The sequence below is a fragment of the Rhinatrema bivittatum genome, chromosome 4 (genome assembly GCF_901001135.1).
Source record: "Rhinatrema bivittatum chromosome 4, aRhiBiv1.1, whole genome shotgun sequence".
In the NCBI taxonomy this organism is placed as follows: Eukaryota; Metazoa; Chordata; class Amphibia; order Gymnophiona; family Rhinatrematidae; genus Rhinatrema; species Rhinatrema bivittatum.
The window spans coordinates 21219647-21241922 of NC_042618.1; the positions used below are offsets into that span (position 1 = coordinate 21219647).

Consider the following 22276-nt stretch of genomic DNA (forward strand, 5'->3'; position numbering starts at 1 on the left):
ATAGCCACACGGACAACAGCCTTCAGGGTTAAGTCCTTTAAAGAAGCCCTCTGGTTCAAAGGAAGGACCACACAGCACCCGAAGAACCATATTAAGATTCCGTGCTGGACAAATCTTCCGAACTGGAGGACGCAGGTTTTTTGCCCCCCTGAGGAAACGAACCACATCCGGATGAGACGCTAAAGATCTTCCCTGCTTCCTACCTTAAAGAGACTCTAAGGTTTCCACCTGAACCCTAAGGGAATTATAGGCCAAACCCTTAGCCAAGCTGTTTTGCAAAAAAGCCAAAATTTGCATAAAGTCCACCTTCAAAGGTTTCACTGTGTTGTGTAAAACACCACGATTTGAACACTCGCCACACTCGGACATAAGTCAATGATGTGGAAGGCCTCCTTGCCTGAAGCAAAGCGGAGCCTCCACCTCTCAAAAGTCAAGCTGCTAGACAGAAGTGATCCGGTCGGAAAATATGGGCCCCTGTCACAACAGCACTGACAGATGGGCCAAGCGAACGGAACCGTCCACCACTAGACGAAGAAGGTCCACAAATGACAGCCGGCATAGCCACTCGGGTGCCACCAGAATCACCCTGCCCAATGGACCCTGAGGTTGCAATTGCGCCAGGCCGTGCAGAGCCTCCAGGATTGCATCCAAATCACCCAGATTCTCCGGGACTCTTTGTCTTGGTGGCAGGTACTTTCAAATTTTGAACAGGGGATATCCTTCCAGAGTCCCCTTACCCAAATTGTCCTTACACGGATGCATCCAACCTAGGGTGTGGAGCTCATGTAGAGAGGCTCCACACCCAAGGCCTCTGGTCTGCCCCGGAAGCATGTTGTCAAACCAATTTCTTGGAGCTCTGAGTGATCAGGTACACGCTATGGGCTTTCAGAGATCCGCTGTCCAACAAAGTTGTCCTGATCCAAACAGACAACTAGGTAACTGTGATATGTCAACAAGCAGGGAGGCACGGGATTGTACCTCCTATGTCAGGAAGTGGTCCAGATCTGGTCCTGGGCCCTGTCCCACGGGATGGTTCTCAGGGCCATGTATCTGGCAGGAATGGAGAACGTGATAGCAGACAGATTGAGTCATGTCTTCAGACCCCTCACATGGTCTTTGGACCAGGAGGTAGCAAACCAGATCTTGCACCTCTGGGGGAGCCCAGATGTGAATCTGTTTGCGTAGTCCTGCAACAGAAAGATTCAGTTCTGCTCCCTGTATAGCAGGGGTCGGGAACCCATGGCTCGCGAGCCAGATATGGCTCTTTTGAGGGCTGCATCTGGCTCGCAGACAAGTGTCGCCACACTTCGCGGTTCCCCGCTGACCCAGCTGCTCCCCGGTCCTCCGCCGCCCGGGCTTAAAATGCTGTCAGCCCGGACGGAACGCGGCGGGACAGCTGGAGTCAGCGGCACCGGCGTGCTCTCTTCTCCTCCTCCCCCCCCCCGCAGCCCGGAAGAGGAAGTGGTGAGCATCGGGTGCCTGCGCGGAAGAAGAGACCACGCTAGTGTGGTCTCTTCTTCCCGCGCAGGCACCCGATGCTCTCCACTTCCTCTTCCGGGCCGCGGGGGGGGGGGAGGAGGAGGAGAGAGCACGCCGGCAGCGGCACGACTGGAGTCAGCCGGGTGCCAGCGCTGGAGTCATCGGGTGCCTGCGCGGGAGTCTTCCCGCGCAGGCACCCGATGCTCACCACTTCCTCTTCCGGGCCGCGGGAAGAAGAGAGCACGCCGGTGCTGAGCGGCACCGGCGTGCTCTCTTCTTCCCGCGGCCCGGAAGAGGAAGTGATGAGCATCGGGTGCCTGCGCGAGAAGAAGAGGCCACGCTTGTGGGAAGAAGACTGCAGCGCGGCTCGGAGGAAAATGAAGAGTTTCAACCGCGGCCGATGGGACTCCGCCTCCGCGAGGGCTGAAAATGAAGGAGGTTAGTGTTGGGAGGAGGCTGCTGCTGCCGCGAGTTCCTGGGGTGCGGGTGGGGGAGAGAGAGAGTGAATGAGCGAGCAAGCGTGTGTGTTTGAGATCCTGTGTGTGTGTGAGTGAGATTGCATGTATGTGAATGATTGAGAGCCTGTGTATGTGAAAGAGAGTATGTCTGTGATTGAGAGCCTGCCTGTGAGAGAGAGAGCATGAATGTAAGTTTACCATTGGGAACCTGTATGTGTAAGTTTGTGATTGAAAACCTGTTTGTGTGAAAGAGTATGTGTGTATGATTGAGATCCTTTGTGTGTGAGAGAAATCATGTGTATGTATGATTAAGAGCCTGTGTGTATAAGTAAGAGAGAGATCATGTGTGTCTGTGTCTGATTGACAGCTGGTTTAGGTGATGGAGCATGTGAGTATGTGATTGAGAGCCTGTGTTTAAATGAGAGAGAGAGACCATGTGTGTCTGTGTGTGATTGAGAGCTGATTTAGGTGAGGGAGCATGTGAGTATGTGATTGAGAGCCTGTGTGTAAATGAGAGAAAGAGAGGACATGTTTGTAAGCATGTGAATGAGAGTCTGTGTGTGAGAGAAAAAGACAGCATGTATTTATGTGATTGAAAGCCTGTGTGTGTGTGTAAGTGTGAAAAGATAGACAGCATGTGTGTAAATGTGTAATTAAGAGCCTATATAAGTGAGTGAGAAAAAACATGTGTATATGTGAGTACTGAGAGCAGGTGTGTCATTGAGAGCCAGTGTGAGAGAGAGCGCTGGTATGTGACTGAGAGAGGAGAAAGGTCCAAGCAAACCACCCCACCTCCTGCTAATTCAGAACAATCTCAGGACACCTGGATATCAAACGTTCCCAGGTATGCAGAGCAAAAAAATTTTTGTATCCTTATTATTTTTCATTACTGGATCTTTGTGTCTGCTATTTTGAAATATTTTGTTGGTATCTGGAAATGTTTTATATGAGTTTTAATTATTGGATATTCCTCTCATCAGCTGTTTCGAAATATGTTCTTTTTGTTAGTACAGTTTTACTGCTGATGATTTTATATTTCTTGATTTGTTTTATAAGGATGGGTGATGTTTCTTTTTTCCTTTGTTACACTGCATACAGAGACTCTGGCTTGTTGCAGTTTCCAATTCAGTTTTTTCTGCATGCTTCTTGTTATGCGTTTTGGTCTCTTTATTCTATGTTAGGTGAGGGACAGCACGTGATTCAGGTGAGGTTTTCTGCTGGCGTGTAGTTTCTGTGTAGGACTCTATAGCAGCCTGACTTGGTCCGTTTTCCTAATAGGAGATGTATTGGTGTCTTAAGGCCTGGTGTAATATTTTCAGAGACTTATTGTACATTAAAAGTGGGATCTTACATAAAATGCACACATTTACTTGTATTTAGTTTTAAACATATTGTATGGCTCTCATGGAATTACATTTTAAAATATGTGGCGTTTATGGCTCTCTCAGCCAAAAAGGTTCCTGACCCCTGCTGTATAGAATAGACAGCAAACCAGCCTTGGATGCCTTTGCCTGCCATTGGGGCAAGGGTCTTCTGTACGCATATCCTCCAATACCCTTAGTGGCGAGACTCTCTTAAGCTTCACAAGGACAAAGGGATTATGATTCTCATAGCCCCTCATTGGCCAAGACAGGTTTGGTTTCTACTCCTTCGGAAGTTGTCCATCTGGAAACTGATCAGTCTGGGGACTTCCCCAGAGCTCATCACTCAAGACCGAGACGGGTTGCAGCATCCCAATCTCCAGTCTCTGTTGCTCACAGCCTGGATGTTGAGAGGTTAATTCTGCAACCACTCGATCTCTCAAAGGATGTGTCTCTGATCCTGATGGCTTCCAGAAAGCCTTCCATTAGAAAGTCCTTCGGATTGAAGTGGAAGTTTTCCTTGTGGGATAAGTAGAAGGCATTAGATCCGTTATTCTGACCCACACAAAAGCTGCTTGATTACCTTCTACACCTATCAGAGGCTTGAAAACCAACTCCGTTAGAGTTCATCTAAGTGCAGTTGATGCATACCATGATGGTATAGATGTTACGCCCATTTCTGTACAGCCTATAGTTATACGTTTCTTGCGGGTCCTTCTTCAATTGAAGCCTCCCCTAAGGCCTCCCGCTGTGTACTGGGACCTCAACAAGGTGCTCACTTAGCTGATGAAACTTCCTTTTGAGCTGCTGCATTCCTGTGACCTGAAGTACCTGACCTGGAAGGTCATATTTTTGGTGGTGGTCACCTCAGCTCGCAAGATCAGCGAGCTCCAGGCCTTAGTGACTTATCCACCTTTACACTAAGGTTTTTCATGACAGGGTGGTCTTAGGTACGCATCCTAAGTTCCTGCCTAGGGTGGTGACAGGTTTCCATCTTAACCAGTCAAACATTCTTTCTAGGGCCCCAATCGCACCAAAGCGAATGAGCACTACACAGTTTGGACTGCAAGAGAGCCTTAGCCTTCTATCTGGAGTGTACGGAAGCCCATAAACAGTTTTCCCATTTCTTTTGATAGGAATAGGTTGAGAGATGCTGTTGCCAAACAGACACTGTCTAATTGGCTAGCAGATTGCATCTCCTCCTGTTATGCCTAGACAGAACTGCATCTTGGAGGTCATGTCAAGGCTTATTCTGTCAGAGCCATGGCAACATCGGTGGCCCACTTGCAAGCAGTTCCTGTGGAGGAGATCTGCAAGGCTGCGACATGGAGTTCTCTCCATTCATTTGCTTCCCACTACTATCTGGATAGGGATGGCCGACATGACAGTAGGTTCAGCTAGTCTGTCCTTAGGAATCTTTTCGAGATGTAGAACCCAGCTCTTCCTGCCTAGGGCCCATTGTGTGGGTTCAGGTTGTCTCCCCCTCTGTCACCAACAGCCTGTTGGCACCTGGTTGGTACCTGTTGGTCCTCTTTTGTTTTGGGGAGCAGCCTGTAGCTAGGGATTCACCCATGTGTGAGGACTACTATCCTGCTTGTCCTAGGAGAAAGCAGAGTTGTTTACCTGTAACAGGTGTTCTCCTAGGACAGCAGGATGTTAGTCCTCACGAAACCCACCTGCCACCCCGTGGAGTTGGGTTTGTCCTATTTTTTTATTTTATTTTTATCGTAATTGTATGTTACAAGACTGAAGAGGGACCCCACGTGAACTCATGGTATAGGCATGCTGGGCATAAGTTTTCTGTGCTGGGTTCTATTTGATGATGTCACCCATGTGTGAGGACTAACAGCCTGCTGTTCTAGGAGAACACCTGTTATACAGGGAAGCAAATCTGCTTTCCACGCTTCTGGATGGAGACGTTGCGAACTGTGATAGCAGCAGTCTGGCAGGGGGAGTTTCTGGCCTCATTGAATTTGACAGAGGTCTATTTGCACATCCCCAAATGTGTGTACCTTCAGAAGTTTCTTCTCATGGTGCTGGGGCAGCATTTCCAGTTTTGGGCTGTTCCTTTTGAGTTGGTGATAGCTCCATGGACTTTCATGAAAGTGATGGTTGTGGTGGCGGCTATTTATTTGAGCAAAGATGGAGAGAGAATATTCTCAGTGAGTTCAGAGGTCCTGGAGATGTTGCAGCCTCTGGGCTGGGTGGTAAACTAGCAAAGAGTAATCTGACATCAGCCTAGTCCTTGAAATATTTGGGGTGAGATTAGATACCTAAATAGGCAAGGTGTTTATTTCAGAGAGGATACTGAAACTACAGTCGCAGGTGCTTCGGCTACTACAAATACTGGTGCCCAGGGCCTGGGACTATCTACAAGTTCTGGGTTCCTTGGTGTCTTCCCTATATGTGGTGCCATGGGCCTTTGCTCACATGCATCTGCTCCAAAGGGCGATACTGTCCCATTGAGATCCTTGGTCAGAGGAGTTTCATCGGCCTTTACTGCTGCAGGGGGTCTCCAGATCCAGTTTCTCATGGTGGCTATCGTGACCCAATTTGGAGAGGGGGACTGATCAGGAGGTTCCAGACTGAGTGGTGGTGACCACAGATACCAGCTTCTGAGGTTGGGGGGCGGTTTGCTAGGAGGAAACGGCCCAAGGACTATGGCCATCAGCAGAAGCATCCTGGTCTATCAATTGATTGGAAATGAGAGCAGTTCGCAAGGCATTGATAGAATTCCTCCCTCAGATTCGGGGACAAATGGTGAGAGTGTTTTTAGACAATGCAACAACAGTGGTGTATATCAAGGTGGAGCAATCTCCAGCTGGATCTGATGGCGTCACGCAGCAGTACCAAAACGACCAGTTCCCTGTACGTACCCGGATCAGTCCAGACCGTGGGTTGAGCCTCCTGTCCAGCAGATGGAGACAGACTAAAACTGAAAAGGGTATCCTATATCAGGACAGAGCCTACCCTGCAGCCCTTCAGTATTTGTCTGTGGTTCCCTGATCTTGGCTAGTTAGCCTTTTCCCAGTTGGGGTACTTTTTCTCAAAGGATCAAGCAAGTACTGTTAATTTGTTCGGGTATAAAAAAAAAAATATTGGCTCTGTTTTAGTTTCTCAGGAGACAGCACTGTCTCCACGCTCTTGCAGGGCTTAGGGGGGCTTCGCCCCTTGTGTTGACATAGCCCAGGGGTCGGGAACCAATGGCTCGCGAGCCAGATGTGGCTCTTTTGATGGCTGCATCTGGCTCGCAGACAAATCTTTAATAAAAAAGTAAAAATCTAATAAAACCCCCCACCCTCCTGATGCCCCCCAAGACCTCCAAAATTAATTTACTACAACCCCCCACCCTCCTGACCCCCCCCCCCCCCCAAGACCTGCCAAAAGTCCCTGGCGGCGGCAGTAGCCCCTGTGACATAGTAAGGGCAAAGTGCCGTCGTCTGCCAGTAATCAAAATGGCGTCGACCGTGGCCACCCATGGGTCAAGCGTTGAGGTGCATGGAGTAATATCTAGGCAGGGTGGTGTTAGTGGTGCTGGAGTGGCCATGGCATCCATGGTTTACGATCTCGCTATAGACTAACCCATCAGGTTCACTCATCTGCAAAATCTGCTCGGGCAAGGACCTATTTTCTAGGATTGGGTGGATCGTTTTTGTCATGTGGTTTGGCTTTTGAGTGGCGATGTTTAAGATCGAAAGGCTACGCGGTCACAGTTATTGCTACTTTGCTTCATGCCAGGAGACCAGCCACTTCTCTGGCTTATGTCAGGGTGTGGAGTATGTTTGAGTCCTGGTGCATGGGTGGATATTCCACATGTCTTGGCCCTTTTGCAACAGGGTTTGACAAAGGGTCTTGCCTATCATATATTATATTATATATAATATATTATATATATTATATATATATATATATATATATATATATATATATATAATATATATAATATATTATATTAGATATTATAAGGTCAAGATAAACAGTAAAGAGTCCCACTCCATTGAATCCAAGATGGGGGTACCGCAAGGATCATCCCTTTCACCCACTCTTTTCAATATCTATCTTCTCCCGCTCTGTCATTTACTTACCAACCTCAAGCTTATACACTTCCTATACGCGGATGACATACAAATTCTCATCCCTATAGCGGAATCTCTACACAAAACTGTCATATTGGAATAATTGCCTCTCAGCAATCAACAACCTACTCGCCAGCCTCAACTTGGTTTTAAACACAAACAAAACCGAAATCCTCCTTATTGCTCCTGAAAATTATGTCCCACCCACCTCTCCAACTGCCAGCCAAAGTCATGACACCTCTATAAACCTAACTTCGCCTCAAGTAAGAGACCTGGGTGTACTTCTAGACAACAGACTCAGCCTCAACAAGTTCATAAATAACACCACAAAAAAATGTTTCTTTAAATTACAAGTATTAAAGAAACTAAAGCCTCTTCTACTCTACAGAGACTTCCGCATGGTGCTACAATCAATCATACTCCCGAAACTGGACTACTGCAATTCTCTCCTTCTGGGCCTTCCCGCTTGCACCACCAAACCACTTCAGATGGTCCTGAACGCCACGGCCAGAATACTCACAAACGCCAAAAAAAGGGATCATATCACCCCAATCCTCCAGCATCTCCATTGGCTTCCGATTAAACACAGGATTCACTTTAAAACTATTATGATGATACACAAGGCCCTACATAACATCTCTCCTCTCAACTTAACTTTTCAACTGCAGCTACACACCTCCAAGAAACCGACTAGAAGTGCATACAAGAACATGCTAATCACCCAGCCGGCAAAAACCTCCCTGAGGAAACGCGCACTATCCACAGCGGGCCCTACACTCTGGAACTCGATACCCCCAGACCTTCGACTTGAACCTTGCCATAGTACTTTCAAAAAGAAACTTAAGACTTGGTTCTTCACACAAGCATTCCCGGAGAGCTAAGAGCAGGAAGAATGACATTATCAGCATAGTCGTTGTCCCCCAGCCCTTTCTGTACATAAGTTCCTGAAGTCATTGATGTTTATATAATCATGAATGTTCACTGTAAGCTCCACTAAGTTCCTCTTTGCGTCTTCATGTTGTTGTTAATTGTTAAATGTTTCAATGTAAACCGCCAACGAGGCGACAGTTTCTTCCTTGTAAACCGGTGTGATATGTATACTTTACAGGAACATCGGTATATAAAAATAAAAAATAAATAAATAATTCACTTTGGGTACAGGATCCCTTCAAGGGAGGTTTTAGGGATAGCCATTGGCCTCTTATTTGGATATTGTGCATTTTTTCAAGGGGACCAAACATTTGCACCCTCTGATCTAAGGTATATGTCCCTCTTGGAACCTTAATTTGGTCTTACAAGGTCTTTGTGGTCCCCTGTTTGAGCCTTTGAGGAAGGCTTATTTGAAGGACCTCACTCTGAAAGCAGTGTTTTTGGTGGCGATTTGTTCAGCCAGAAGAATTTCAGAGCTTCAGGCTTTATCCTGTAGAGTACCGGTTGGATGTGCAGGTGCCAGAAAAGGCAAGTTTTGGAGAGAATGTTCTGCGAGCGGGTCTTTTGGGTTCCTGCCCAGTGTAGGGAAGCTTGGGTACATCCCACTTGTCTGGACTGGGGTATGACCAGGAAAGGAAAATTGGTTCTTACCTGCTAATTTTCTTTGCTTACGGTTCCCCTTCTTCTTGCTGAAGGTTGTTCATTTCACCTCGGTCAGTCAGTAGAGCTTCTAGCCTTTCCAAATTTGTCTGGGGAGGGAGAGCATGCAAGGGAGCTTCACTTATTAGACATGTGTCAGACTCTTGCATTATCTTTAGGTCACTAACAGTTTCTGGCAGTCAGATCATCTGTTTGTCTTGTTCAGGGGTGCAAAGAAAGAGACTAAAGCATCTAAGTCTATGATTGCTCGGTGGTTAAAGAGGCTACTTTTTCCATCTATCTCAGTAAGGGGAAACAGCCCCAGAGGGGTTGCGGGCACATTCGACTAGAGCAATTAGATACTTCTCTTGGGCGGAGTATTGGTTGGTATCACCACAGGAGATCTGTAGCATGACCACATGGTCTTCACACTTTCACCAGGCAGTACCGGTTGGATGTGCAGGCGGAGGCGAGTTTTGGAGAGAGTGTTCTGCGAGCAGGTCTTTTGGGTTCCTGCCTAGTGTAGGGGAGCTTGGATACATCCCACTTGACTGGACTGGGGTGTGACCAGGAAAGGAAAATTGGTTCTTACCTGCTAATTTTCGTTCCTGGAATACCACAGATCAGTCCAGAGACCCACCCCTTAATTCCAAAAGACTGCTTTGTTTTGGAGAGTGAAAGCAGAACCCAAATTTGGACCAACAAATGTTGGGCGTGTGAGCTCCAGTTCCAAGATTTCCAACCCGGAATAAAATTTTCGACCGAGGAAGGAGTTGTTTTTTTATATGGGGCTCTTCATTGGCTTGGGTGCAGATCAATACTGAGGGACTGCAGGTGGCACTCTGTTAAGTATAGGTAGCAGTACCTGAAAAGTGTTTAGTTCTCTGTCTCCATCTGCTGGTAGGGTTGCAAAACCCACTTGTCTGGACTGATCTGTGGTATTCCAGGAACAAAACTTAGCAGGTAAGAACCAAATTTCCTATAGCTTGTGGGCAGGGCACTTGCCCAGGGGCAAGCAGGAACCCAGTTGACGGGTGGGAGGTTGCCAGTGTAGGAGCATGTGTGCAGGCAGGCCTGGGCAGTGTGCAGGCAGGACTCTCTAAGTATCCATAGGATTACCCTGAGTGGGAGTTAGGGGTAGAGTGAGGAATTGGGGGATAGACCTGAGCAACATTGTAAAATATTTCTTTTACAGAAAGTCAATGGAGCAGACACTCAGTGGAAGTGGTAGAGAGAGAAACAGAATTCAGGAAAGGATGGGACAAACCCATAGAATTTCTACTTGTGAAAAAGTGAGGGGTATGCCAGAGATTGATTAAGGTCTCTAGCATTGCACCAGGAATGAAATTGGGTGGATTAGATGTGCTTTATGGTTCTTATTTGCTGTCATATTTTACTAAAGAGTGCAGAGAATCTCATCTGCTCAATCCCTGATGCACCCTGCTAATACTCCCTGGAGTATTTTCAGGGAGCTGTTGGAGGGGCTTCAGGGAAAAAGCAAGTGGGTGTTCATCAAGCCCCAAAATTCGTTGCAGTGCAGCAGTTCACTGAGAGGACTCAACAGGATGAAAAGTTAATGACGACTAAACCTTGGAAAAGTATAATGGCTTCAGACATTTTGAGTAGACACTGAAATATTCCATAAGCATTTGTCCCAAATTTCTGGGAACAGTCCATTTAGTAAGAAAGTCATAAATAACCTCAGGACATCACCCACACTGCAAGAACCAATCAGATTCACTCTTCGATGTAAGGGTATTAAGTGTTATAAAACCTCAGTTTCACTGACTTTGTTAGCAGTGTTGAAATGCCTCTCAATAAAAAATTAAAATGACGCCTGTGCAGCCTTGCAGAAAGTACTAATCTTATTATGATGCCAGGTGATGTGCAGTGTGAACATATTAGACCAGGAACATAATTTTCTTTTTGAGACTTTCTACCACAGAGCAGCATCTCATGTCCTTGATTTCTGACAACTTTCACTGATTAATTTTAGATATAGGAATATTGTGGCAGGCACCACATGGAAAGTCTAGCTTTAAAAATGGAGTTGTCATGCCTTCTAATAGGTCTATTTCATGGGCATGCAACTGTTTTAAAATCAGTAAACACTTATTCATTCTTCTGTGACTGGTTTCTTCATGACTGTTTGCCATTTGTTTATGTTTAGGTCAGGCTGAAAGATTCTCTCGTGAGCTCGCTTCAGTTTTGCAAAGCTAAAGATGCTGAGTTGGCATGGATCGATGGCGTCCTCGATATGAGGGTGTCTAAGGTGGACACAGGAGTCATCCTGGAAGAGGGAGAACTGAGAGAGGATGGTGAAGACTCAGAAATGCAAGTGGATGTCTCCGATGCAGATCCCAATGCCATAGCACAGCAAAAAGCCATAAAGAGCCTTTTTGGAGATGATGAGAAGGACCTTTCTGAGGAGAGTGAGGTCATTCCTACTCTGGAGCCATTGCCACCACAAGAGGTAGCTAGACAGTCATTCTGGGCTATACTGTAACAGGATATGTAGGGTTTGTTTTTTTCTCTGCAGGGGTCATTACTGTTGTAGCATTAAACAGGGATTTTCTTGGTAATGAAAGCTTTTGAATTTACAATCTGTGAATTGCATGCAGGAATTGAACTGGTATAGACAAGGATATATGTGATGCTCCTAGCATCTACTTGCTCCTTCTTGCCATTTTCAACTTTTCATGAAAAAGTTGAAAATGTAAACATTTTCAACTTTTCATGAAGACTGTAATCTGTAAACACCTGTATTATAAGAATTTGTATTTACTATTTATATTTATTATTTAGCCATTAACATTGTTCTGTTACCACTTGGTACTATTTCTCTCCTTTACCTCAAACTCTAAGTTCCTACTAAGTTAGCCATGTTATTTATACCCAATTGTTGGATGTAATTGTATATTTGTTTAATTGTTCAATCTGTTTGATGTAATTTTCTGTTCCTTGTTCTGTGTAAACCGAAGTGGTATGCACTAGTGCATGAACTCCGGTATATAAAAGCCTTTAAATAAATAAATAAATAAATAAATAAATAAATTTTGACTACTGGCAGCCGACAGCCCTTTGCCCTTACTATGTCACAGGGGCTACCGCTGCCATTGGTCGACCCCAGTGACATAGTGAGGGCAAAGGGCCGTCGGCGCCATTTTGACTACTGGCAGCCGACAGCCCCAGTCCAGGAGACCGCTCCTGGACCCCCGCTGGACCACCAGGGACTTTTGGCAGGTCTTGGGGGGGGGGGTTGTAGTAAATTAATTTTGGAGGTCTTGGGGGGACGTCAAGAGGGTGGGGGGTTTTGTTAGATTTTTACTTTTTTATTAAAGATTTGTCTGCGAGCCAGATGCAGCCATCAAAAGAGCCACATCTGGCTTGCGAGCCATAGGTTCCTGACCCCTAGTTTAGACCAAATCCTTAGTTTAAAAAAAACAATTTGGTAAAAGAGATGATGGTATTAGGGCCACTTGGCAATAGTGATGATAACATGATCAAATTTGACTTGATAACTGGAGAAAGGACACTAAGGAAATCTACTGAGATAGCATTTAACTTTCAAAGGGCGATTATGAGAAAATGAGAAAAATAGGAAAAAACTGAAAGGAGCAGCTGCAAAGGTCAAGAGTTTACATCAGGTATGGACGTTGTTTAAAAATACCATCTTGGAAGCCCAGGCCAGATGTATTCAACACATTAGAAAAGGTAGAAGGAAGGTTAAATGACTATCAGCATGGTTAAAAGATGAGCTGAGAGAGACTATTCTAGCCAAAGAGCATCCTTCAAAAAATGGAAAAGGGATCCGAATAAAGAAAACTGGAAACAGCATAAGAACTGGCAAGTTAGATACAAAGCATTGATAAGGAAGGCAAACACGAAAGTTTAAAAGAAGCTTGCTGTGGAAGCAAACACTCTTAATAAAAACTTTTTCAGGTACATTCAAAGCAAAAAGCTTGCAAGGGAGTCAGTTGGACCATTAGATGATTGAGAGGTAAAAGGGGTGCTAAGGGAGGATGAGGCCATAGCATAGAGATTGAATGAATTCTTTGCTTCAGTCTTTATTGAGGAAGATGTAAGGCAGATACCCATGCCGGAAGTGATATTTAAATGTGATGATTCAGGGGAAATGAAATAAATCTGTGTGAACCTGGAAGATGTACTAAGATAAATTGACAAACTAAAGAATTAGCAAATCACCTGGGCCAGGTATACATCCCAGAGTGCTGAAAGAACTGAGAAATGAAATTGCAAACCTACTGTTGGTAATCTGTAAATTATTATTAAAATCAGCTATGGTACCTGAAGATTGGAGGATGGCCAATGAAATGCAGGTTTTTAAAAATGGTTCCAGGGGTAAATCAGGAAACTACAGACCAGTGAGCCTGACATCAGTGCCGGGAAAAACAGTTGAAAGTATTCTAAAGAATGAACTTATTGAAAATATAGATGGTCATAGTTTAATGGGATAAAGTCAACATGGATTTAGCCAAGGGAAGTGTTGCCTTACCAATTTGCTACCTTTTATTCTGAAGGAATGAATAAATATATGGAAAAAGGTGAGCCAGTTGATATAGAATATCTAGATTTTCAGAAAGTGTTTGGCAAAGTACCTCATGAGTGACTCTTGAGGAAATTAAAAAGTCATGGGATAGAAGGCAATGTTCTGCTGTGGATTGAGAATTGGTTGAAAGAGAAAATGAAGCTCAGGGATAAATGGTCAATTTTCTCAGTGGAGAAAGGTGAATAGTGGAGGGCCCCAGGGATCTGTATTAGGATTACTCCTTTTAAACATATTCATAAATGACCTAGATATGGGAACAATGAGTGAGATGATCATTCCTTGTGACCTTGGGCAAGTCACTTCACCCTCCATTGCTCTGATACAAATTTAGATTGTGAGCCCTCTGGGATAGGGAAATACCTACCATACCCGAATATAATCTGCTTTGAAGTATTTGAAAGGTGGAATATAAATCAGATAGATAAACAATAAAAATAAATGATACAAAATTATTCAAAGGTGTTAAATTACAAGAGGATTGTGAGAAATTGCAAGAGGAGCTTGCAAGACCATGCATCCTAATGATAGATGACATTTAATGTGGAGAAGTGCAAAGTGATGCATGTAGGGAAGTGCAACTGAAATTATAGCTGCACAATGCAATATTTCACTTTGGGAGTCACCACCCAGGAAAAGGATTTAGACAATATGTTGAAATCCTCTGCACAGTGTGTGGTGGCGGCCAAGAAAGCAAATAGAATGCTAGGAATTATTAGAAAAGGAATGAAGAATAAAACAGAATATCATGATGCTTCTGTATCCTTCCATGGTGCGACCTCATCTTAAGTACTGTGTGCAGTTTTAGTCACCACATCTCAAAAAAAGACATAGCAGAATTAGAAAAGGAACAGAGAATGGCTACAAAAAATGATAAAGGGGATGGAACGATTCCCCTATGAGCAAAGGCTAAAGCGGTTATGGTTCTTCAGTTTTGAGAAGAGACGAATGAGGGGAGATATGATAAAGGCCTATAAAATTGGAGTGGAATGAGTAAACGCGAATTGGTTGTTCACTCTTTTAAAAAGTACAAAAACTAGGGGAACATTCAAAGAAGTAACTAGGTGATTCATTTAAGAAAGAAGAAATTTTTTTACTCATATGTAATTAAACTCTGGAATTTGTTGCTGGAGCATATGTTGAAAACTGTTAGTGTAGCTGGATTTAAAAAAGGTTTAGACAAGTTCCTGGAAGAAAAGTCCATAAGCCATTATTAAGGTGGACTTGGGGAAATCCACTGCTTATCCCTATGGGATAAGCAGCATGGAATCTATCAGCCTTCTAGGATCCTACCAGGTACTTGTGACCTAGTTTGGCCACTGTTGGAAACAGGATACTGGGCTTAATGGACATTTGGCCTGACCCAGTATGGCAAATTATATGTTCTTATGAATCGAACAGGATAAAAGTTCTGCAAAAAATCAAATGCACTCTGGAATCTCTATGGATAGAAATTGCATTTGTAATGGGGGAAGAATGCAGTGGTGGGGGTTGAGAATGAAATACAGACAGGGAAATACTAACAGAAATTAAAAAAGCTAACAAATCAGGCCACATAGTAATGATGGTAGATTTCAATTACCCCAATATGCTAAGAAGGTTAAATTTCTAGATGCCATAAATGACTGCTTCATAGAGCAGCTTTCATAGAACTGATAAGAGAGGGGGAATTACTCTAAATCTAATCCTCACTGAGATGCAGGATCTGGTGCAAGAGGTCAGAGTGGTGGGGTCGATGGGCAATAGTGATCATAATGTAATCAAATTTAGCGTGATCATTGAAGAGAGGACATTAAGGAAAATTACAGCAGTAGCATTAAACTTTAAAAAGAGAGACTATGAGAAAATGAAGAAATTAGAAAAAAAGAAAAGTACTAGTTGCAAAGATTAAAAGTTTGCATGTGGCATGGACATCGTTTAAAAATATCATTGTAGAAGCCCAGACTAATGTATTTCATGCATTAGAAATAGGTAGGAAGATGACCACCAGCATGATTAGATGATGAGGTGAAAAAGGCTATTAAATCCGAAAGGACATCTTTCAAAAACTGGAAATTTGATTCAAGTAAAGAAAATAGAAAATAGCATAAGGACTGGCAAGTTAGATGTAAAGCATTACATTTGAAAATTGCCAGAAAGGCAAAAACCTAAAATAGAAACTTTTTCAAGTATATTCAAAGCAAGATGCCAGTGAGGTAGTTGGATGACCGAGGGGTAAAAGGGATGCTCAAGGAAGACAAGGCCATAGCAGAAAAACTAAATTAATTCTTTGCTTCAGCCTTTGCTCAGGGGGTATCAAGGAGATACCTATGCCAGTAACATTCTTTGAGAGTGATGACTCAGAGAAGCTGAATCAAATTGAAGTGAACCAGGAAGATGTAATAGAGCAAATCAACAAACGAGTTAACAAATCACTTGGATCATATAGAATACACCCCCGATTTTTTAAAGAATTAAGAAATGTAATTGCAGACTTATCACTAATCATCTCTAACTTCTCATTCAAATCAGCTACGGTACCTGAGGGATTAGAGGGTGGCCAATATTACACCAATTTTCTGTCGATAAGCAGGCTGAATTAGCCATGGCCTGGAGATAAGAAGAGGGAGTAGACTTGACGGGATTCTCCAGGCCATGTTAGCCAAAGAACAGGAGAAGGATCTTTGGCCTCTGGAGACGACAACCATGGGGGACAGGAGGAGGAGGCACTTTGGCCACGATTGAGGCCTGGGAAGCAGCAGCAGGAACGAAGAGAGAGAGATTCACCAACAAGGAGCCCTTGGGAAGTAGGGATGGAGGTGGGGCTCCAGCAGGAACAGAGAGGGGCACGGAAAGGGCAACCTAAAGAACACCTTTGGAAAGATGTACTCAATGGAATACATAAATTTTCCAATCTTGTCTTATCCAGGAGCTCATTGCGTGAACCAATTAGACTTCCATGGCACCTCTTAGTGCACTAAGTTATTAATTTAGCATCAGTTGAACCATTAATCCTATCAAGAAGCCTTTCTGTTTACTCTAATGAGAGAACCTTTCTGGCAAAATATCAGATTTTACATTTTAGCATTCTACCACAAATGCCATTTTTATTTGAATGTTTTTCCCAAGGATGTTTACTATTTGCTATGGCATGAAATTGGTAGTTTGAATTGTTCATTGGATCATAATGAATGTCAGCATGAAATCTCTAGTTCCTGGTATGTACCCAGATCAGTCCAGACTCCTGGGTTTTGCAACCCTGCCAGCAGATGGAGACAGAGAGAGTTTTACTGACCCTGCTACATAACCCTGAATGCCACCTGCAGTTCCTCAGTATTTCTCTGCTCCAGCAGTTCTGCAGTCGGAGAAATATATTTCTTTTGAGAGACAGCCTTGCTCCCAGGGGGGGGGTTATTAGGTCCTGGTGGGACCATCCCCCTTGGTTGAGGTGGACGAGCTGTGGGTTGGTGGCCCTTTAGTAGGCTCGGTCCTTACTTCCATGGGGTATAAATCTGGTGGTCCAGATCCCTCCCCTTCACGAGGCCACTGTGGCGGTTTGAGGCATTGCGAAACAGTTTCTAGTTCTTTCCTTATAGTTGTTAACAAATGTGAAAGTTCAGGGGAACAAACTTCAGTTTTTATGTCATTTGTGCAGAATAGAGGTTTGCACTGAGCTTGTCAAAGTAAAGAGGCACAATGACCACTTCATCCTTTTGACTTGCCCTGCAGGTCCCTGGACATCAGTCAGTTTTCATGAACGAGCCAAGGTTGTCTGATTTCAAGCAGGTCCTTCTTCGGGAAGGAATTCAAGCTGAGTTCGTAGGAGGGGTGCTTGTCTGCAATAATGTGGTGGCTGTTCGTAGGGTAAGTCTTTTAATATTTATAGAAATAATCGCAACAAGTTTAACATCTTCAGTGGGTTGTATTGTTAAAACAGTCCTAATCTCAACTTTTAAAACAAAATCTCAATGTCTTTTCTTCCTCAGACTGAAACGGGACGTATTGGATTGGAGGGCTGTCTCTCCGAAGACTTCTATAAAATAAGAGACCTTTTATATGAACAGTATGCAATTGTCTAAAAAAGTTATCCACAGTCATCTTTTACGGTTGAACTTTCAAGAGCCACAGATTGGTACTTTATTTTTCTAGGATTATATCCTTTTCGTATTTATATTGGAAGCATTAGCTCCTGTGTAAAATGGCAGGTGCAGATGATACTGCAGAGGTCTGCTGTAACATTCCACATGTGTGGCCTTCCGACTGGAAGACGGCTGGGACGGAGAATACCACTTATTGTCATTTAATAAGAAATACACAACTTTGCCAGGCCTCATTTCTTTTTTTTTTTTTTTACTTATCATTTGCTAAATGTTTACATCTTCGAAAAGGCTCAGCATATGCCACCTATATAATTTTAGCATTCTTCATTACAAAGCAGACATAATGATGGAAATCCATTGAGCTGATTTCTGATAGTGTGCTGTGTGGAGTAGCAAAATAACCTGGAGTGCAGTGCTTCCTTTCCTGAATATTAAACTGGGTATGAGCTGTCACTTATGAGTTATAGTCACTGCTTGACAGACTGATACAAAATGTGCCAATTCAATAAGTTTAAAAACGTATCTGATGCGTTTTATTTGAAGTCAAGCTTTAATGTTAGATATGGTGTCAAATAAAACAAATCTTAAAATGAAAAGAGATGCTGATAGCCCCTGGAAACATTCCAGTTTTTGCGAAGTGGGCATCCTGAGAGATGTTAATCACGTCATGTTTTCTTGACTTGTGTGCCGTGGTAAACCAAAATCACATGATTTGGTTGTCAAGAAAAGATGATGTTGGCCTGGATTAAAACTGGCAGAGCTACCAGTTTTTCACACTATTTATTCTAATCCTTTTCTGGAGTACTTGAATTGGCTTTCCAGGGGATTGTATTTCTGGCCAGAAAACCTGACTGGAACGAACCGAACTTTATTGCGTACAGTTATTTTCTCAGCAGGTATTTCTTAAGACAGTTTTGTTTTTTAGATTACAGTGTGGATTAGTGACCCACTTGAATTTCTCCTGAGCCCCAGCCATTGACAAGAAAGCCTTTGATGTTTGCAATATTTGATGCCTGTTTCATGACTGTGACCCTTAAGGGTCCTACTCAGCCAAGGTGTTTGCTCATTCTGCCTCTCCGGTAGTATCCATGCAGACAGAGGCCTAAGAGCCAAATTGATGGATTGCGCAAAAAAGCCTGCAAGTTAGTTTGTGCCCAGAGTTTTGAAATTGTGCAGCTTTTGGCTAAAGCTCAAATCTCGGGCAACCTCTGGGAGGGAAAAAAATGCAACAAACAGAAACTATCATGAAAAAGTCCTGCATCACTTGTGCCTGACCTTTAACCATTCTGACTTTGTGTTTTTTTTTGCATAGAATTTCTCTTGCACAGTTTTCCCTCTGTCAGTGAGAAATTTCCGGAAATGAAAGCGTTGGTTAGAGTGATGCTGCTTTTAAAACTGACGTCCAAGTTGTTTGTCCCTTTTATTTGGCTTGATCCTTTATTTCTAGAAGATACTGTGCTGAGTGATATTCACCCCTAGGGGGTGGTGGTTATCCTGTTTCAAACTGCTGTTGTAGTACACAAGCATTTTCATTGCAGCTGATAATACCGATTGCTAGATTTATTTCCATCTTTTCAAGCTGTGTTGCGTGGTTGGGCAAGTTACACTTGCTTTATTTCTGGAATTAACTTTTTTTTTTTTTTTTTAAATATGTAAGTAGTACCTTGTCGGGAAATCACTTCTGTATTCAGCCTAAGGACTCTGAGATGTGACCATACAAGGAGCAGTAGAAAATCTGGTGCAGGTGCTATGTAGGCACTGCAGACAGTTCCCACATATGGTCTCTTTCCGGCAAAAATTTGTGCATAGGACTAAATTTGGGCAGGACTGAGCTAGTGGTTTCTGAGCTGGCCCAAATATCTATTTTTTAATATGTGAAGAAATGGCATGGGCAAAATATCTAGAGAGATTTGACCACTTATATGGCCCAGCAATTACACCGTCATGAACCATGCCCTCATGGTGATTGAATTATTAAAGGCTGTTGCAGCTTTCTGTGGTTTACAGGTGTGGGCCAGGGCTTAAAGTAAAGCACTTCAAATAAAGTCCTGTGGAACCACAAGTTGTAATCCCACCGCTGCCACTTTTTTTTTAGCCTAGTTTCCAAGAGAAAGGAGGCTTATGAGATCAGTGTGTCCTTCCTTTCCTCTCCCATCTGCCCTTCCCCCACTCCAACTAATTTTTGTGTTTAGTGCCCTATTCACACAAATTTTCAGAGTATTAGGGGAAACTGATGGCTATATATTTTTTTTTTATCTAGAGATATGCCTGGACATGTGTACACGCATGCGTTCCAGAAAATAGGCTCTATTTAGGTCTGTCTGGAACTTCTTGTTTTTTAGGTAACCTTGATAATAACATTGGGCCTGATTTGTCTAGCATTTCTTTTACGGTATGTGTACTTGATAAACCAGATGCTTTCGTTTTTCTAGTTTATCACTGCCATCTAATTCAAGTACCAAAAATATGCCGTCTGCCTCAGAGGTAGCCACGTGCAGTAATGAAAATGCTCCTGAAATGTGTGGTAATCTTGTTTGATAAAACTAAAGGCACTGTATAAATCCAAGCTGTATAAATACAATGTCCAGTCAATAAAATGTTTTGTTTACCACTTTGTAGTAATTGCTTGGTAGAGTCTGCTTTTCATTAAATATACTACTACTACATACTGCTGCTACTGCTGCTGCTACTGCTACTGCTGCTACTACTCATCACTTCTAAAGTGCTATTGCAGTGTTTCCCAAATTGTTTGATGCTGGGGACCTATTGGCTGACCAGCTAAATTGATGTGGACCAGCTGGTTGGTAGACTTGGGGGGAGGTTCCTGAAAAGTGGGGAAGGAGTTCTCTCTTATGGTTGAAGATCATGGGGTTCCTATCATAAATACACACACACACACACACTTTAGGAGTCTCAACTAATCTACCATCTGGGGTTTTAATTACAAGAATTATGACAAAAGAACACTGATTCTTGCACCTAGAGCAGGAGAAGAAAAACATTCCAGTCTCCTTATTTCAGAGGCCAGTGTAGCCAGGGCCTAAAAACATTCACATGGGTGACAGTAGAGGTAGATGCTGCCCCTTTAAGAGGCTTGCTGCTTCCAGTGGCCTTCATGTCTGCATAGTCAGGGAAACAGACCTGTTGGTTTTGTTTATTTACAGAGCCAGAATGGGGCAGTTGGGCTCAGCTGAGCCCGATCAGCTGTTCAGAGCCAGAGACTGCCAGCAGTCTGTCCCTACACCTGGAAGCAGCAGCAGTGTGCAGTGTTGTGGGGCTTGGGGTGAATCTAGTACCAAGATGTTTTGGCCTATTGGTTTATGGCAGCAGAGAATGCCCTACCTATGGCTGTAGGTGACAGGGTGGAAGCCAGTACCTGTGCTGCTGCAACATTACTCTGCTTCCTCCTACAATGACTGCCACTCCGGAGTGGAAAAATGCTGCTGGTCTATGGACCAGTGATTGAGAAAACCTACGCTGCTAGATCCATGCGGTGCTATACAGACACACAGAAGCAACAGTCCCTGTTCCATGGAGCTTGCAGGCTAGTCAAGACAGAAGACTCTTGTTTGGCATGTACGTTTATGGGCAACGATTTATTATAGAGAAGTGATTAGGATTTGAAAGTAGCCACAAAAGATGAGTTTTCAGACTGGATTTCAATCAGGCCAGAAAGGGAACATGACGCACTGAATCAGGAAATCTGTTCTAATCATATGGTGTAGCAAAGCAGGAACCAAAGAGGTGGGGAGTTGGTGGTGGAGAAGGACACAGATAAGAGCAACTCGCCAATGAACAAAGTTTGTGAAAAAGGGTGTAAAAAAAAACAAAAAACCACAAAACTTAAATTAATTCTCTTTAGGTTGGCTTTACAGCTTTGAGCAAAAGAGTTATGACCCTATATAGTCATGTGCTCACATTTAACAAACAATGCTGCTTGTTTCATCTGAGCCGTTTTTATAACTTGTAATAATCAAAACTACTGCACACATGTGAGTAGCACAACATCCTAAGCTGAGCAGATGTGTTCTACATAACTGTCAAACATAGGGCCCAGTGTAATAAAATGAGTAAAAAATGGGCACCAAACTTGAATGCATATTTTCTTTATTCTTGTGCTAAAAACTTTTATAGCCTGCCTTTTCAAGAAAAGCTGTCCAAAGCAGGTTACTTTTAAAATATGCATAATATTTTACAAACCACATCACGCCTTCCTAACTGGACATACCATCACATATACAGTATGTAAAATAGCACAGTAATTCTGTAATTAGTGGACAGTAACACCAGTAGTTCTAAGAAATATCATTAGAAAATGCCTGCTGAAATAAAAAATCTTTACCTTTTTAAAAAAAATATTAAAATATTTCTCTCTTACTAGCCAGTGGAAGCTCACATCAGATTAGTGGAAGCAGCGCGAGCTAGTCTCGCGCTGCGACTTTAACTGGAGGCAAGCGAGTGGAACGTTGGCTGGGGGGGGAGGGGGGGGTAAGGGAAGAGGCAAGAAAGTTGAAGTATAGGTTACCCAATAGGAGAGGGAAATTCAAAGGAGGCAGGGTGATGGGGTTATTATGGGATGTTGTGACCGTTAGGGGAGCAGTGGGTGAGGAGCAGCACAGGCAGCAAGTGGAGCTTTTGGTTATGTGGGATTGGAGGTCAGTTACATAGCTTTAAATAATTTTGGTAT

The 22276-nt window shown here is 43.5% G+C and overlaps 1 protein-coding gene across 4 annotated transcripts in view; it reads left to right on the forward strand.

Moving 5' to 3' along the window:
- Positions 1 to 20200, forward strand: part of CPSF2 (cleavage and polyadenylation specific factor 2) — an 87639-nt gene extending 67439 nt beyond the window's left edge. For all 4 annotated transcript variants that reach the window (XM_029597818.1, XM_029597819.1, XM_029597822.1 and 1 more), the window contains 3 exons: positions 11114 to 11416; positions 17219 to 17353; positions 17476 to 20200. In XM_029597818.1, the coding sequence (XP_029453678.1) occupies positions 11114 to 11416; positions 17219 to 17353; positions 17476 to 17568 (531 nt within the window). In that variant the 3' untranslated portion in view covers positions 17569 to 20200. The remainder of the gene's footprint in view (positions 1 to 11113; positions 11417 to 17218; positions 17354 to 17475) is intronic.
- Positions 20201 to 22276: the final 2076 nt, after the last annotated feature.